Here is a 19,014-nt window from a genome sequence, read left to right on the forward strand (position 1 = left end):
GTTCCCAATTAAAATGTGATACATGTGACCAGTTTAAATCGTCTTTCTTTCGACTGGTGGCGCTGTGGGACCAGTAACAGTCGTAAAGGGGCGGAGCAAAGCCACGTGCGCGCGCACACATACACAGAGCAGCAGTCGCTGTGAGCAGGAGGACTCTCCAAAAACACGCAGATGCGTGTGCGCGCTGAAGACCCCAGCATCACCACCACCATCCTCATCATCACATCAGTGGTGTGCATGAGCGCCGAGCATCACACTGACAGTAGCAGCGGAAGTGTCTGATTTCTGTCTGATACAATGTAACAAACGCGTGCGGTGTCTGATGCACAGATCCTTTTAAACAAGGACGCGCGCGCGGACTGAAGGTAAGACGTCAAACTACTGCTGCTGGATTAAATGTGTGACAGTGAGTCTCTGAACATGAACTCAGACTGATATAACCAAAGACTTTTGTATATTTAAATCTAGAGATGGTGGTTTAGATGATAAACTGTATAGAGCTGAGAACAGTGGGTTTTGGAAAGGCACAGGTGCAGGAATCTGACCTTCTGGATTTAAGAGAGAGAGAGAGTTACTGATGACTCTTCTTTTCACTTTTCCAAAACGTTACAGGTGTGCAACCATTGAGACAACTGGACTAGTATGCATGTTTGTGATGCATGTTATATTTATATGAAGTTTGAATAAATTGGATTGTTTTGTTGGGATAAAACATAAGTAATATTTTTTTCCACCTGTCAATATTAAGCTTTAATGCTGAAACTATAAATACCAGCAATTTATTCAGTTGGCGGTGATATTTTGCATTATAGACTTGATGGTTTTAGCAGTTGTTGGTAGGTTGGGTAAATAAATGTACAGATGCATTATTTATTTTCTTGTCCAGTTTTTTTAAGCATAATATTGTTAATGTATGTGATACAGAGGTCATTGTAAAACAGTTTAAGTGCATTAATTTTAAGCTTTTAGCATTGCAAAAATCAAATAGTTCATCATTTGTTTACTTATGTGTGCTGCTTTGTTATACTTGATAGTTGTTTGTAAGATAGTTTCACTTTCTGATTGACGTCATATAGGGTGCTGATGAGGGGTGAAAGGTTAAGCCATTGCCTGCTACAGAAATATTGATTTATATGATGCAGATGTCTAAAGCAGTCATGTATTATTAAATGTATGTCAAATATAGAATGTGAGGCCATGATCTATGTTAAAAAATAAAAGATGGAGTCTTGGGTTTGATAAATCAATTGACAAAAGCAAATGTCTGTTGAAGCGCTTATCTGATTAATGATGCTGAAATCTAAAAATGGATATCTGTTGGTGATGTTATGTTGTATCGGCTTAACAAACGTCTGATAAAGTATTGATGCTGTCACAGTCAGTAGTTGTGCAGGTTGTGCTGTGTTCACGTATGTGGAGTTTCTGAGTTTTCTTCACTTCACAATCTCAGAGAGTGAGACATCTGAACATAGTTGAGCTACCTTTAGTGATACACATGGGTTGTCCATGAATATTTGCCTATTAGAAGTCTTTATTAAGGTTGTCACATGATTTAAAGGGGACATTTCACAAGACTTTTTAAGATGTCCAATAAATCTTTGGTGTCCCCACAGTTAGTGCTGGGCAAAGATTAATCGCGATTAATCGCATACAAAATAAAAGTGATTTTTTGCATAATATATGTGCATGTACTGTGTCTAATAATTGTGTATATTTAACCACAAACACATTCATATATTCATTTCAGAATTGTTTTACTTATATATAATTGTTTTTAATTTATTTTAAATATAGAATATATAAAAATATAAATAATATATATAAACATGTAAATGTTTCTTAAATACATACATGAATGTGTGTGTATTTATTTATACATAATAATTACACACAGCACATACTCATATATTATGCCAAAAATCACTTTTATTTTCTATGCGATTAATCGCGATTAATCTTTGCCCAGCACTACCCACAGTATGTATGTGACATTTTAGCTCAAAATATCATATAGATCATATATTATAGCATGTTACAATTGCCACTTTGTAGGTGGGAGCAAAAATGTGCAATTTTTTTGGGTGTGATGTTTAATATGCAAATGAGCTGATCTCTGCACTAAATGGCAGTGCCATGGTTGGATAGTGCAGATTAAGGGGCGGTGTTATCCCCTTCTGACATCACAAGGGGAGCCAAATTTCAATGAACTCTTTGTTACATGCTTGCCGAGAATGGTTTACCAAAACTAAGTTACTTTTCTTTTTCACATTTTCTAGGTTGATAGAAGCCCAATTATAGCACTTAAACATGACAAAAGTTAGATTTTTACCATATGTCCTCTTTAAATGTTTTTTTTTTTTTATGTGGTTCATTATGCACACTTTCTGTGTAAGGCAGTGGTTTTGTTAACTTTTCCATTTTGGCTTCATAGTTATTAATGTAGATTAATTTGATTCATTTGTAAAATTTGCCTCAAAACCTACAATAGTCTGTTTAATTGTAGCCACCTATTCTTTATATAGCGTGACAACATGCCCCACCAGTAATCTAAGAAATACACACTGAAGGACATTTCATTCATTTATTCACGCTTCACTGTCATATTAAATGTATTTTTAGTGAGGTGCTGTTAATGCGCCTTTGACTCTCAGAAGGCCTGTATAATAATGATTCGTTTTTAAATGTAACGTTCAAGGTGAATTTAAAGTCTCTCTGTCTCATAATGAGTTTGAGCCTTTTTGATAAAACTTATTTTAGCGTATTCAAGATATTCAAAAGTGTTAGTATTATATGTTAGACTGTAGTAAATCCAGAGGGCTAGAAAGGCAACCAGCGGTGAAGACTCGGGCAATAATGAAGTAATGTGTTTTGGAAACTATTTTAATGGAGTGATGTCTTCATGTTGACTGCAGTCTTTAAGGCTTCAGACCTTGTAGATCTGACCCAGATTGGGGGATTTTATAGAAATGCAGTGACTTTAAACTTATTTACAGTCAGTCTGTCTCATTCTGTTTTGAGGTTTTGTAGGTTAGATGCAAAGGGGGAATTGAATAACACCTGGCATCTATGAGTTATACTTTACCCCCAAAATCATAAAAAAATAAAGAAATGATGTTTGTATAAAAATGTTTTTTTTTTGCAAAGGCTATGTTTTATGTTACAATGCAAAAATTATATAATTTATAATTTATTTGACTTTGTTTTGATCTGACATTTCTTTAAGTAGAAAAAGGAGTAACAAACTGATTTAGTGTTATAGTAAAGTCACAATAAACCATGTAAGTCTTGTGAACAAGCTATATCTCATAATACATTTATCTCATCAAGCTAAATCATTTTTTGTTTGTTTAGTACATAATTAAATGCATCAAACACTTTAAAGGTATAGTTTACCCATATTTTGAAAATGATGAGTTAATGTGATAATCTGCATCATTCAACAAATGATTGATTGGTTGAACTATTGAGTCGTATCAAGCACACAACATTAAATTGTTTTTTTCTTCTGGATGTACTATAAGTGTCTATTATTGAAGCACAGGTCATTTTTTTGCTCTTGTAAGCTTATTTTAAAGATGATAGATGGTGTTGTTTGAAGAGGGATTGTTGTAGTGTGTCGTGGCAGAGATGGCACGCCGGGGTCCCTGCTGTGCGCCGGCCTCGCGCCTCTTAGATCCAGACAACTTAATTGCCGTATGTCCGGATATATGGACAGAGATTACAGGGAAAAATCAAGTCTGGAGAGCCGATGTCTGTGATGAGGAAAACAGAGAGCTGTGTCAGTAGTGTATGGGATTTTGAAGAATGAGTTTGTCACCACAAAATTAGAAATTTAATTACAATACAATACAATTACTGCATATGTGTTTAGATCGGTGGATGGATATTTTTGCTGGAATATCAACTAAAATGGTTTTATATATTCAGTAATGTGGAAACATAATTTTAATAATTAAGTAAATAAAAAAAAATTCTTTTATTTTTATTTGGACCTTGATGTAGGCCAGCTGAAAGTATCTGCATTTTAAAAATATCCATACTGTTTAGTGTACTACTTTTTAAAGTAGTAAAGTGAAATGCAAACGAGCCATCATTATTATGTACTTATGTTATATACTGTAATACAGTTTTTATATACAGTATATTAAAATTAAACATTGTCTTTGATTTGATGACTGTATTTGTGCATTTATTTAAGCCGTTTTGCACATGTATAAAAACATCTTTGCTTTTTTGGTTTGATAAATCTGCCTTAAGGATTTGAACCCAGAATCTTTGAGTTTCAAGCCAGGAATATGAATCATTATGCTAATAAAGCCCCATTCATATGCTAGTTATGCTACCACTGTGAATTAATTGGGTATTAATAGTAATTTTAATGAATATTAATATTCGCTATTATTCATGTCTTGCTGTTGGTTCTAGTTTTTTTAGTTTTATGGTAATAGAATATGAAATTCAATTTGGCACACAGAAGAGATTTTATAGTAATCTTGAGTTATCTGTAAATGTGTGATGGATTTGTTCAGACGTGACTTCGACTGGACTAATGTTTGTATTAGTATTCAGTCACCATTTCATGTGGTGTCAGCTTTCAATAAACTTGAAGCCTAACAAAGTGAATTGCTTGTTTAACCTCAGACTTCCTTGTTCTGCTGAGATGTTTGATACGCTGTCATGCAGTAAATATGAACGGCTGTGGAGAGGACACTGTCTCAGATTCGTGAAGCTTGTGTAAATCTGTTTGCCCCTATCTCTCATACGGATGCACTACTACAACATTTTGTGCTGATACAATATTCAATCACTAAAAATGATTGTTTTTTTGTTATTAAGTTTCAGTATGTTGTGAAATCCTAGCAGTGCAGAGCGTACAAACTCAAAATAATCACACAGTGTGAGTTCTGATCATAGACTGTAAAAATATAGACGTCAGCCGTATGTTTGTGAAGAGCTTTTTTGTAGCCAATAGTTGGCTGGGCCTGCTGTCGCCATCTTGGCACCGTGCATCACTCGCAGATAACCGAAAATGGGCAAAAAGGCAGGACGTGGGTAAAGCTGAAACCAAGCCTGCCTAGCTTGACAGTACTAGAGACAGCAGTCTCAGTTCACCCGTCACTCAAGTGGCCACGCCCCTAATTATGCAGAACTTTAAGGTTTAATTACGGATGAGTTATAAAAAATTCTGCTGTAAAATTGGACATTTGACATTTTAACATGGGGGGGTTGACTTTTGACTTTTTAAACTTTCTGCTACGATATATGAGATTTTTGCTACAAAAATGGGCTCATGCAAGCCTGCATATTTTGCGCACGGAAATCTGCAATTTATGCTGCGAAAATGGGGCGTATTTGAAAAATGCCACTCCAGCATAAATATGCGAACTTTGGCTGATTATGCGTTGAATCATGCGATTGCATAATTGTGTTGTCTAGGGTTTCACGAGACTCTGTTGATGTCATTCAATCTTACTACCTCGAGGTGACAACCCCATAGTCCCAAATATCACAACAAAGTACAACGCTTTAATCTATTGATGAAAACATTATGGAAGCAGTTTGACAAATTGACATGCATGACAAATTCATCGAAAGGTTATTCTGTTTGCCGAGAAAACAGCACCAGAAAAAGCACAAGCCTTAAAATACTGTAAGTGTGTGTTGAGACGAGTCTAAAGATAAATCACACTGCTTTGTTCATAATATAGCAAATAAGATATTATAATATAACGTAGGGCTGGGTATTGGGAAGGCCCTCACGATACAATACATATCACGATACATGGGCCATGATACAATGTAACATGATACAATGCAATACTTTTTTCCATCAAAAATGTAAACAAAAAGAGCCACTTTTTTTTACTTTTTTCTTAAAGCTTGAGACATTGGCAGAATGGTCGTATATGACAGACAATTGGACAGCGACAACTACAGCAGCTGCAGAGGAGGTCATTTGACACACACAGAGGGATTCAATTTAGTTTTTTTTTTTTTTTTTTTTAAATATCGATAGTAGAGATTGAAATATTGACACATTATTGTGGAAAAATGTATCACGATAGTTAGCTGTATTGATATTTAACCAAACTTAGATTTTGCACAGATAACGTAACATTATAAAACACCACGGTTTACCCTACGATGACCTTGCGGAGTGAAAGCTCCTCCTGAACTTAAAAATCTGTAGATTTTTGCGTCTGAAGCTTTAAAATGCGAGCTGACAATGATGACAAAACCTTCAAAATTTGATTTTAAAACTACACGTGATACACACAATGCTGTATATTTACTATATAACAATTTTATATCATTTATATCTACTGTATATCAATCAGACTGCATATGCTACTTTTAATAATCAGAACTAAAACAAACATATTGAAAACTCCTGAAGACTTGCAATTGGCTGTATAAATAATAAGGTGATTCTAAGAAAGGATTAGGAGGTTATTTTTACTAAAAGTTTTATATTAATGTGTGTTGTGTTATTACATTAATGTAATAGTGATTGCATTTTTTCTGATTTATATTTTAAAGATGTGTTTTCTTTATGTTAACGTTGCTGCTAAAGAGACTTCTAAGCTTTCTGTAGGTCAACCAGACTTTGGTGGGTGGGAGCTGATATAAATAGCATTTGCCAACAAGAGATGCTATTTGTTTTTTTATGGTTAACCAGACATTTTTGGGAAAATCAGGAGGGGCAATGCCCCCTTAGCCCCCTGTAGACCCGTCTTTGGTTCTGATGTGTTTTTTGATTGTCAGGATATGACCTGCCCTGATCATTGTCGTCCTTTAAACAATTGGCTGATGTCTGATAATGGGAAAAATGCTTTTATCTGCCGATACCGATAATAGGCCGATATATTAATGCATCCATAATCTCTCATTTTATCCTCTAGACTTTGATAACCTGGTGCAGAAATTTTTTGTTCAATTTTTTAATCTTAGGCAGTACATTACACTGTTAGTGCCCTACAACATCTAGACTAGATTCTCCTTGAAGAACAAACACAGTAAAGTCAAGTTGTGAGTTTTTTACTCGAGTGGTCATGCATTGTAGGTCAATATTCCTGATGCTGGTCTATTATAGTATTTCTAATCAGTGTGAATAGACGAGTGTATTTGTACCTTGTTAACTTTAAACAGCTGGCGGCTAAAGGTTAATTGCTTTTGGTGATGTTATTGAAGCTTCTTTTTTTAACTGGGTCTTGTTCTCTCCTCAGAAGATGACCTTTGTGGAAGGAGGACTTTCTATAACTTGATTTTTGAGGAGATTGAATAGAAAGTTTTTAACTCGAGGAGGGCTGTTTTAAAGGTCTTGAGCCCTCGGTTTTAAAGAGATATTGGTTGTGAGGTGTGTTGAATAAATCAGTGTGATAAACTCAGGAGTTTTGTGCACTTGGCTGCCACGTTGCATATAATTTAGCAGGTTTCGCTTCTGTTTGCTCATCTGAAATCAAATGGCTTTAGTTGGGTTACAGAAATAATTTACTTTTAGACCTTGTGCAGCATGCAGTAAAAATAATCTGAATTGTCTGAATACTCGGATACACACACACTGGGAAAAAATGATTCATTCAATTTACTAAATTTTTTTAAGGTTAGTGGTTGCATTCAATTTATTTAAGCTACATTTAAACAAAAGTTTTTTATTTTATTTTACTTTACTAATCTTTTTTGTTTAAGTGTATCTTAAATAAGTTGGTTTCGGCCAATTGCCGTAAAAAATTGAGTAAATTGAATGAATCAATCAGATCATCAACCCGATGTTAAATAAATGTGCTAAGCTGGGGTTGCAAAGGGGTCGAAAGTTTCTTGAACTTTTCCATGGGAACTTAATCTGGGGAACTGTGGAAATATTCCAAATTGGAAACTTTACGGAAATTTGATATAATCTTGGTGCATATTAGTTTACATACAGCACAAATACGTTTTTTTTCTGTGAGTACATGCAAAGATGGACATTTTGATATGATTTTGTGTGCAGGATTCGAGAAATGATCTGTGCATGTTATGGAAAAATGCAAGTACATGCAGAGGGTGTGGCAACTCTTTATTCCCATTAATTCCTGATAATTCCCATGGAAAGTTTCCAGCCTTGAAAGTTTTGCAACCCTAGCTACAGCAAAAATGTTTGTGTTTTAACAGTTAATATTTAGCAAGAAGACAAAATCATTATTTTGCAATTAGAAATAAAAGAGTTAAATTATAAGATGTATGCTTATATTATTATATTTACTCCAAAGCATATGGTCATTATTTTTGTCATGTTTTACGAAACCTCTCCGACTAATTTGTGTATTTTTTATGTTGGGTAGCACAAAAACATGCTTCAGTCAAAAGCACACATACTGTATGTGTAAGAGAGTAATGCATTGCAATACAAAGATGTAGTTTTTAGTGTCAATGATTTGATTCTTGTGAGATTTGGTGTTGGTTTTGCCTCATTGGTTCTCATGTGAAATGATGTGAATCTGTTCTCACGGTCACCTGTCTGCACGAGTGCCTCTTTAAATCAGACGTGTGTTATTTCTTCATATTTCACATGTCAGAGTCATGGAGCGTTGTTTAGTGTGAGCATTCATCCATACGTCTCCATGTCTCCATAACTACATGCAGTATGTTGGGGAAGGTCAACTGACTATCACGTATCCGGATCTACCAACTGACGGCAGAACATCACGACTCAATAAGCCAAGACAAAGTGCCCACCTGACTGTAAAATAACATGTAAAATAATATGTGCATTGCTAAATCAAATGTAAACCATGTAAATGTTGAAGAGGTGAACGCTCTGCATTGGTTCAGTTTGTACCGTGTTGGTTATTAGGGGATTTGAACCCATGACCTTTGCTTCATTCCAATGCTTTAACCATTTTTAACCACAACTACTATAAAGTCAGGTGATATTAAAATCAAAGGTGTGTTATGTTTGGTTAGACAGGAATCTTGTTAGACAGGTTTAACACCCGTGCAGTGTTTTTCCTGCAGGTCAGGTTTTACTGATGAATGGTTAGACTCACAGAAACAGATTTTTTTATAGTGATTGTCATGTAAAAATCACATCTTCTGTTCTTCAGCGACCGAATGATTTGACTTTGATTGTAAGATATTTTAAGATCAGTTTTAGTTTAAACATTGGTGCATGTGTCACCGATCAAATGTAGCTTTGTGTTTCATGACTTTTATGAAAACATTTTAAGTAAATCATTCCTGCATTTTTCCACACTTTTTTTTTTTTTTTTTTTGAGTCTGCATTGTAAACAAATGAGAAATAAGAGAGATGCACCAATTAGCCGGCCAGAGATGGGAAACGGACGATTTTACGCAGTCTTATGATGTTCCGATTCTGAGCCGGTCCTTTTGTTGCCAGTGGCGCAGTAAGTTACTGGGGTGGACGGTACTTATTTGTTTATGATAGCCAGATTTAGACACGCCTCCTATTGACCTATTTAAAAGAGAAGAGCGACACACAGCGACAAAGTTGCTTATAATGTCAATTCTTATGCTGCGTTCACAGCAGCCGCGGTAGAGGCGTCAATCATGATTGATTTCAATGTTAAGTCAATGTAAAGACGCGTTGATGCGCGTCTGGAGGTCTCGCGGCACGAATGAGCCGTTTATCGCAGTAGACGCGATTCCGCCTCATTCTTGCATCTAGTTCGCGCGAATGGCGCACATTGAGCGTTGCCACGAAACGCGCGAGTTGAAAAATTCTAACTTTGGCGGAAAAACGCACCAAGATAACCAATCAGGAGCTTGCTCTAGTAGTGACGTGATTACAGGAAGCGGGCGGAGTCGCAGAAGCCCCTCCCATGACGCAAATTCTGCACGAATGTCTTGATGACTAGAAATTCACAAGCAGCTTTCACACGCGAATACAGCGAGTACACGCAAAATGTTCAAGCGTCCAACTACGCTCTGTAGACATGAATTTAACGCCTCAAACGTGTCTGGTGTGAACCTAGCATTAAAAAGAAAATCGGAATCGGCAGGTCACACCTACAGAAAAATCAGAAATTGGAATTGGCCAAGAAAATTGCAATCGTTGCATATTTAAATTAAGATGAAAAAGAGTTTAATAGAGTCGTGTGATGTTTTAATGATGTGTTTAACAGTATTATTATGTTAAATGAGAGTGACCCCACACCTCAGATCTGCTTTGTCTTTTAACATTTGTGACATGAAAACTCCATTTACAAAAGATTCATATTTCCTGTATCTATTGAGGCACAAAAGAAGCTCTTTCGATCAAATCATGCCGGGATAAAATCTGGAAGCTAGAACAGGTATTTATTTGTGGCCTGAAATGTTTGTTGTTGTATTATTCATTGGACACACACACACACACACACACACACACACACACACACACACTCTCATAAAGCTTTAGTGAGTTTCTGCTGGTAGAGATCTGGCTTCAGGTCTCATGCACAGTCACATTTCTAAAGGCTCAGATCAGATTTCTGCCGGTGACGGTTCGACACTCGTGCTCTCGGGAATGAACCGCGTGTAAATCAACAGCGACGCGTCGGAGTGATATTTTATAGTTCACGATCTGCCCACAGGCAAAATCACTGCAATACAATCTTCCAGCGTCCTGATCTCAGACCTCGATTCCTGCAGGCCGATGTTAATCTGTGAAGCTTTAATCTCTGCTTTGAGCTTCAATATGAAGAAGTTATTTGATATCAATCAATTCCTGATCTCCTGAGTTTATGGGTTTTTAGGCCCCTTCAAAAAATCAGATAGTGTTACTTGTATTTGGGTTTGTACAATAACAAGATATTTATTGAGCCATTGTATTTACTAGGTTAATATTCAGATCAGGGTTGCCAGGTTTTCACAGCAGAATCTGCCCAACTGCTACTACAAACTAACCCAATCGAATTCTGGGAGTAAAATCTGCATTTTTGGTGTCAATTTAACCTGCAGACATGAAATACAGCCCTCTGCAGCACTATTAAAGTAGCCCATCAAAAAAGGGAAAACTGTGGACTTGGCAACCCTGATGGAGATGCACAGATATATCATTTCTGTGCCAATATGATATTTAATTACTTGAATGCCATCAATGATATATTTCAAAAGATATTGATGTTATTTGTCCTCCCCGTTTCAGATTATTATGTCATGAAATCCTAGAAGTCAAACTCTAATTTCTTGGAGAAATTGATTTTTAGTGATAACCTTTTACGAAATGTTTGCCATGAGCTCCGAGGCTCTGCTCTCTTTATTGAACAATGTTTTGAAAATCCCTGCGGATTAAATGAAAAATACATCCGGAAGCAAGACAGCCGAGCGTGTGGGTGGTCATGTTGTGTCCTGTAGTTTCAACAGTATTGCATGAATTATAGCCGTGTTTCTCTCTCTGGTGGTCTGTGGGTGATAAATACATCACACGTGATCTCAGTGTATCTGCAGTATGGCACAATCTCTCCTCTGACTACATCTATGATTAAAGCTGGCATTGTTATAATACTGGAGCTGGGCAGGTGTGCCTGATGCCGTATGCTTGCCAGAGAGCCAAATTATGCATTTTTCCTTCCCTGCTGTTGTCCTGCATTATTATCACACCTCACCCTTAGACGCTGAGAGAGATAGCGCATGTATTAGTCCTGGCTGGCAGTGGGACTCTATAGTAACGTTTCGACCGGTAGAGATTTTACCCAGCGGCAGATGTGTTTGTGCAGATATCAGTGAACAGGACTGATTCATGTTATTTACACCTGAAGAAAAACATAAAGATCGACATGAAGATGTTTTTAGCAGTAGTGTGTTAATGGGAGTCTTGTTGTTTATGGGTGTCCTTACTTTTTAGATGAATAAAGCACTGAACTGTTGTTACGACTGTTTTCACATTGGCTTTAAATGTGTTTTTTATGTAGCCTGCAGTCAGAAGTGAATATGTTAAAGGAAAACACCACCGTTTTTCAATATTTTACTATGTTCTTACCTCAACTTAGACAAATTAATACATAGCCTACCTATATTTTTTTCAATGCGTGCACTTTTAATCTTTTTACAGCGCCTCGTGAATGTGTTAGCATTTAGCCTAGCCCCATTCATTCCTATGGCTCCAAACAGGGATGAATTTAGAAGCCACCAAACACTTCCATGTTTTCCCTATTTAAAGACGGTTACATCAGAAGTTACACCAGTACGTATGGTGGCACAAAATACAGCTTTTGTTTGGAGCCATAGGAATGAATGGGGCTAGGCTAACACATTCTTGAAGCGCTGTACAAAGATTAAGGCCCAATCCCATTTCTCAGTCTTACCCCTTACCCCTACCCCTTAGTTTTGCACGTTTACATGAGAGTAAGGGCTATCCCAATTAGAGCCCAACCGATAAAGGATTTTGAAGGCTGATACCGATACAAATGTTTGTTGGGTTTAAAATTTGATATTCCGATATATCGGCCGATTTTTTTATTTTATTTCAGAAACGCGCAACAAAACATTAACAGATTTCCCTAACATTAGTTATTTGTAGTTATTTATGAAATTTAACTAAAATAATATGATAATGCATTTTAAAAAGAAACTTGTTTCTTTTATTGTCTCGTGACAAACTCACCATGAACTCACTTAACCGTTGTTCTCTATGCCCAACTCTGGCTGGATCAGCAGGTCGCAGGATGTGTGACGCGTTATACACGAGTGTTCCCAACAGGGAGGTTGTAGAGTGCCCCCTGGTGGACAAACTATACATCGGCAACACTCATGACATGTTTTCTTTTTTAAATATTAATTTATCTGCCATTATGAATTCAGATACCGTTAGTTTGGAAAATGGCTAATATCGGCTGATCATATCGGCCTGCTGATAATATTGGCCTGCCGATATATCGGTCGGCTCTAATCCCAATTTGGCCTTACTCTCACGTGAACGTGCAAAACTAAGGGGTAGGGGTAAGACAGAGAAATGGGATTGAGCCTAATGCTGTGTTTACACCAGCCGCGGTAGAGGCGTCAAGCGCGAGTGATTTTAATGTTAAGTCAATGTGAAGACGCGTTGATGCGCGTCTGGAGGTCTTGTGGTGCGAATGAGGCGTTTAGCCCGATAGACATGATTCCGCCTCATTCGCACGTCTAGTTCAGGTGAATGGCGCGAATTGAGCGTCCGGTGTGGTACGCGCAAATAGTGCTTTTGTGCATTTTGTGTTTCACGCGAATATGCGTCTGACGCCCGAGTTGAAAAATGTGAACTTTGCCGGATTTTCGTGCCGCGTTAACCAATCAGGAGCCTGCTTGCTGCTGTGGCGGCAGCCCTGCCCAAAGTCAACATGAAGGAATGCTTGATATTGTCCATAAGCAGTCACCCGGAGCTATACGACACAAGTTCTTATTTCTATAGAGACAGGAATAAAAAGGACCTCGCTTGGAAGAGTGTCTGTGAGGACATCGGGCAACCTGGTAAGTTGTAAATACACATTTCTTTTGAGTCACGTGACGTTTATTGACCCGCGGCATTCCCGCCGTTTTTTAAAAATATTTTCCCCCTATAGTAAGGTGACCAAATACAAACTGGTAAGTCTCTCGATGAATGCACGATCTACATAAGCCATCTTGCAAACTGACAACCGCCAACAAGAAGTGTATTTCGCTTCTGATGCGCGTCAAATGCTTGCTTTTTCCGTAGACGCGCGAATGCATTCAAAATGTTCAAGTGGCAAACTAGACGCGATTTTGACGCCTCAAATGCAGCTCGTGTAAACCCACTGTAAAAGTGCATGCATTGAAAAAGATAGGTATGTATTAATTTATCTAAGTTAAGGTAAGAACATATTAAAATATTGAAAAACGATGGTGTTTTCCTTTTAAAGTATTTGTTTTGTTTAGGTATGCACTAACTAATTGTTCAAATTGCTAATAATCGATTAGAAAAATTTATGTCAATAAATGTAATTATTGATTAGTTGGTCTGTCACGTGCGCCAGTATCACCACCGTTCTGTTGTTGGGTGTTTATTTAGATGGTAAGAACCATAAACTAAGCATATATGAAGAGTTTGGTTCCAAAACGCAATAAACGCCATTTTTGAAAAAAATGAGTTACTGCCAAAATCAGTATTATATCAGGTCAGTAGTTGAAAGTAAATAATTAATTTTACGCAAAATCCAATACCCGCCGTGATATTCTGTCATCTTTTCTCCCTTTTTTCCCAAAATGCGACAAACGCCACTGCTGCTTTTTTACAGAATGCAATAAATCCATTTCTGATATTACAGCGGACCATTCACGCAATGTAAACAAACATGGCGGCGCGCTGAGTACACGGAGTCCTAGTTTTCCTCATCTACTTTGTACTTCGTGATCAACAAACAAAACAAAATAATACTTTAATAGCATTGCCAAACCTGTGATGGTTTTCTGTGACGGGAAAGAAACGTAAGCCATCAACAGCTAATAATTTCCGCGAGAGGCACTCGGTTGCTTGTTCTCCCGACAGCATCAAGCTTCTCATGCTAAAACATTGTGTTCTTCATATAACAAAGTAAGTGTTTTGGTTAATGCCATTAATGTTTATTTTTTAATCATTGTATACCACTAGTCAACTAAATAAATATAAAATGGTAAAGATGAATGCACATTTATACATTAATTTAATAGATTTATAGCATTTTGAAATAAAAAACTGTCATGGATTTATTGCATTTTGTGGAAAAAAGAATTCGTTTTTAGAATAAATCTTTGAAAATCAAGTTATGGATTTGAATTTTTTATGTTTTTATAACCTAAAGATGCTATGTGAAAGTGTGTAACAGAAAATACTGGTTTTAATCTTGTCACTTTTTTGGTATAGAAAACACGTTTTTACCAAAATTTGTCAAAATGGATTTATTGCGTTTTGGAACCAAACTCTTCATATTGTAAAGTACAGAGAAAATCTAAAGGCCTCATTTACAAAGCGTGCATACGCAAAAAATCTGTCTTTGACGAGGAAAAGTGCTTAGCGCCACGGCAGGATCTGAACAGACTTTTGCTTGACCGATTGCTGCAGGTTTTTGAAAATATAAGCAATTCTTGCTGCTCGAAAAGGTTTTAAACATCGTTTAAATGGGCAGAAATCTGCAACTGTTCAGCTGTGCACAATTTCAAATTCATTTGTGATTTATAGATCTTACGTCTGAAAGTGAGGAATACGATTGTTTTATGAATCACACGTGCACACTTTTGAAAAATAATCATACGATCAAATTTAAGACGTTTTCTACGCAGGCCCTAGGTCTGTTACGACACGGGTATATCATGTCATCTGGCTTATTTGTTTTGCTAATAACGAATAAAAAATACATCAAAATAGTTTGATTTTCAACTTTATACCTTGAAAAGTATTTTGAAGTTTTTTTTAATCGGTGGAAAAATTTGCTCAAGTCTTTATATTTTCACAAGAATACCCTGATTTGGCTTTTAATTTTGTTAGAAATCTAATTTGAATAGATGTTTATGTTCGCCCGAATAATCAATTTATATAAAGTACATTTTGATTTATATTCATTATATTCCAAATAAAAAGAAAACGTATTTAAATAGGATATTGTACTTTTGTAATGCTTTTAATTCATTGAATCGTAATGTAAGATTTTGTTTACGCCTCAAGGCTTATTTGAATTCTGTCTGTCAATCATGTTTCACTAAACCTTATGCATGCAGTGTATACAAACATTTTTGTATTTGTCCTGAGATTAGAAAGGCATTAAGCTGCTTATGGTTCATAATGACTGCTTATTATTTCATTGGGTAGACGAGGCTGTACGCTAAGTTAATATTCTCTGAATTATGTGTCAAATTACTGGTTGGAAGATATTTGATAAGCGTTCCTGTGAGGCATCACCAATCTGACAGCTCTTCTCTGTTCTGTTTGCTTAAAACATTTCCCAAGACAGGACACACTTAACATCCCACTGACTGACATACTGTTTTTTCTTGCCATTTTATAAGTGCAGTTTTTAAAAAATATATTCAGCAGAAATGCTCCAATTATGCAAATGCATTTTTGCATTGTTGTCTATACTCAACAGGGAAATTTTATTCACACATCAAGTGATATATGAATATAGATGACTGAATTTGTGTGTGGATGCACACAAATAAACATAATCACATTCCTGGAAATTTGTCATTTGCATATTTGCATTGCTGAATTCATGCATGGCTGTATGGATGAGCTTTGCTGCCAAATTATTTCCTGAGCTATTCTGAGTGCATTCATATGAAGCTAATCCATAATGCAACTTTTCTCACTCAAATGTATTATTCAGCCTTCAAATGGTAGATTATTAGCCATATGCACATCTTTTTGCAATAGTAAACATTTCATTTATTCCCAGCCGGTTTCTGTGCTTGAAGGCAGAGGTTGTGAACTGTGATGGAAATCTGCAGATCTTTACAAATGCACTAATTTCACCCTTCGCTCTACACGCAACAGTCGAGTGCGGCACAGATTGACGCCTCTGTTGATTAAAAAACAAAAAACAAATTAAATTTGATAAATGTCTAGAGGAGATGCAGCGTGGAGATGCATGTAAATGTAAGTCTGCGTTTCGAGGCGTTTATGTAAATCTGAGATTCACCATTTACGATCAGAAGCGTGAAAGCCGATCTTTACAGAAATAATTTACATACTTATTCAGCTGTTGTTATTTTTTTGTAAATCACAACTTAGGTTTTGAGTAATTGTCACATGGTTTTTTAGACTTTTAACAGCAGCTCATAGTGACCACGTCTAAAAGCTTTAAAAGTGACCATGAATAAATAAATAAAATGCACTTTAAAAGTCAAAATGTCTAAAGCCATACAAGTCTTCTAAAGCCATACAATATTGGATTCAAGTTGTAACTGTATTATTGAAAATAGTACAACTCTTTCCCCGCCAGCGTTTTTTTTTTTTTTAAGTTGCCAGCCAGCTCCAGCAGCTTTTATGATTTTCACAAAAGTTTAATGCCTTCCAGAAAATTATATATTATAAATATACAATATATATCAAATGAAAAAAAAAACCCTCTGCTTTCAAACACAAAAGAAAATGTTTTATCCTATTTTCATTTGTTTTGTTTTTATCACCTCTCAAATATGAGTATAGGTTTCTTCAAAAAAAAAAAAATTGTAAAGTGAAGCATTTTCTCTTAATTGCCGAGATAACTTTAGCATGGCTAACACCAGAGAATGAGACATGGTCTGGGAACCACATGCTCATTTTCTCGTATTTGATGCGTGGTTTATGAATGTCCAGAGCCTTTTATTGGGCTTTACGAATGTCTATCAAATGCGTTTGTACTTTTTTTTTTAAATAAACTTGCATTCAAAACTACTTCTAAGGCTGCATTGAAAAGTTACTTTGCGTCTGCTGCCGTGTTGGATAAACAAAACTGCTTCGGTCTTGCTGCCTCCTCCCCGTTCTGTGATTGGTTTCCTATTTCAGGGGACAAATTGGTCCATAGTTTACATGCTAGACTGGGAAACCCAGGCTAAGATGACTTGTTAATGACAGGAAAAGATGTTGTGCACTGTAAAAAAAAAAAGTTGGTTCAACAACAAAAAAAATTAATAATAATAAGTTACCAGTTTGCTTTAAAATTTCGATTAAACTTTGAATCAGTTTTTACAAAACATTTTTGAGTTATACCAATATTTTTAAGTTAAAATTAACTCAAAATTTTAAGTCGACCAGGTAACTTACTTTTTTAAGTTGAACCAACTAATCTTTTATTACAGTGTGCTGTAGCATACAGATATGTATACTGTTCTTCTACAAATGATAGCTGCGTCTGTTTGTCAATTTTTTTTGTTTTCATTATCTACAGATAGAAAAACAGCATACAGGTTTAAGATGACAGGATGGCGACACTAAACTCTGATTACACATGAGATTAAGCAATTATCTAGCACAGTGGCCTCCTAGATGCCCACAACAATATTTGAAGGGCCCCCACTCACAGAATTTTTTCCACAAAAAAATAAATGAAAGATATTTACTACTAAAATGGCCAAAACAAAGAAACATCTTGATTTTTGTTTGTTTGAGCTTACTTTAATGCTTGTTTTGTCCAATATTTAATAATTTTAAGTCCTCTTGAGGCTCCTTGGAAATCCGCTGAGGCCTCCGACCCCCTGGTTGGGAAACACTGATCTAGCAAACGTGAGCATCTACTTTATCATGAACCCTTTAGATGCATTTGCAGCAGGCACTTATTTTGACATGACACATGATGCACATATGTTTACGTGACACGCTGAACACATATTTTGAAGAGCCACACATATGACTGGCTACAAACATGTTGTGATGAGCTTCGCATCTTGCGTCCTCGAAAAAATAGTCACCGGCCACCACTGGGTTTAATTCACAGAAATCTGTCAACATACAGAAACACGTGCTGGATTAAAACCGGTTTGAGCTAAGTGACATGTTCATAGACTTTTCTTCTGCAAAGAAATGCAGCATTTTTGTCAAATCAAGATATATTTTTATGTTACTTTAACCTAACAAATTAAGTTAAAACATTTTCAACTTGTTTTTATAAGTTGTCAACTTTTTAAGTCAAAACATAAAATACTAGGTTAAAATGACTTATATTATACTATATAAAAATATACTTTTGAGATTGGTAAATATTTTTTGAGTTTTAGAGAGCAGAATGCTGATTTGGTTTAAAACTGTAAATGTAAATGTAGTCGCCATAAAGAGTTTGTGATGTTATAATCATAATGATTCCTCAATGAGATGATTGAGTGATTGATGTGCTGTGTTTATTTCATAAGACCAAAAACATCTCTGTTCATTTTAAACTCTTGTTCTGCGAGGAAAAGAGCCGTAGATCTGAACTGAGGCATTGCTGTGAGCGACATCGTGTTTGTTCTGCTGTGCTGATTACTGCATACATTTGTATGAGGGATTTAAAAGATTATTAAACTGTCACTTATTTCATTATCTGTTGTTATCCGTTTTGTCAGACTTCCTCTTGTGAAATAAATTTCAAGGTTTATGGGGAAACATTACATTAC

General features: G+C 36.1%; 1 protein-coding gene across 3 annotated transcripts in view; it reads left to right on the forward strand.

The window, feature by feature from the left end:
• The first annotated feature begins 97 nt into the window (after positions 1-97).
• LOC129417437 (kelch-like protein 29) overlaps positions 98-19,014 on the forward strand; it is a 108,480-nt gene continuing 89,563 nt past the window's right edge. The window contains exon 1 of one of the 3 annotated variants that reach the window (XM_055172100.2): positions 98-365. Coding sequence is in view for 1 of the 3 variants with exons in the window: in XM_073869892.1 (XP_073725993.1) it covers positions 9,287-9,383 (97 nt within the window). In the remaining 2 variants the exon portion in view is untranslated. Of the gene's footprint in view, positions 366-589; positions 613-9,266; positions 9,384-19,014 lie in introns of those variants that run through there. The other 2 variants (XM_055172101.2, XM_073869892.1) reach the window with 2 other exon arrangements.

This window comes from Misgurnus anguillicaudatus, chromosome 7 (assembly GCF_027580225.2).
Source record: "Misgurnus anguillicaudatus chromosome 7, ASM2758022v2, whole genome shotgun sequence".
Lineage (NCBI taxonomy): Eukaryota > Metazoa > Chordata > Actinopteri > Cypriniformes > Cobitidae > Misgurnus > Misgurnus anguillicaudatus.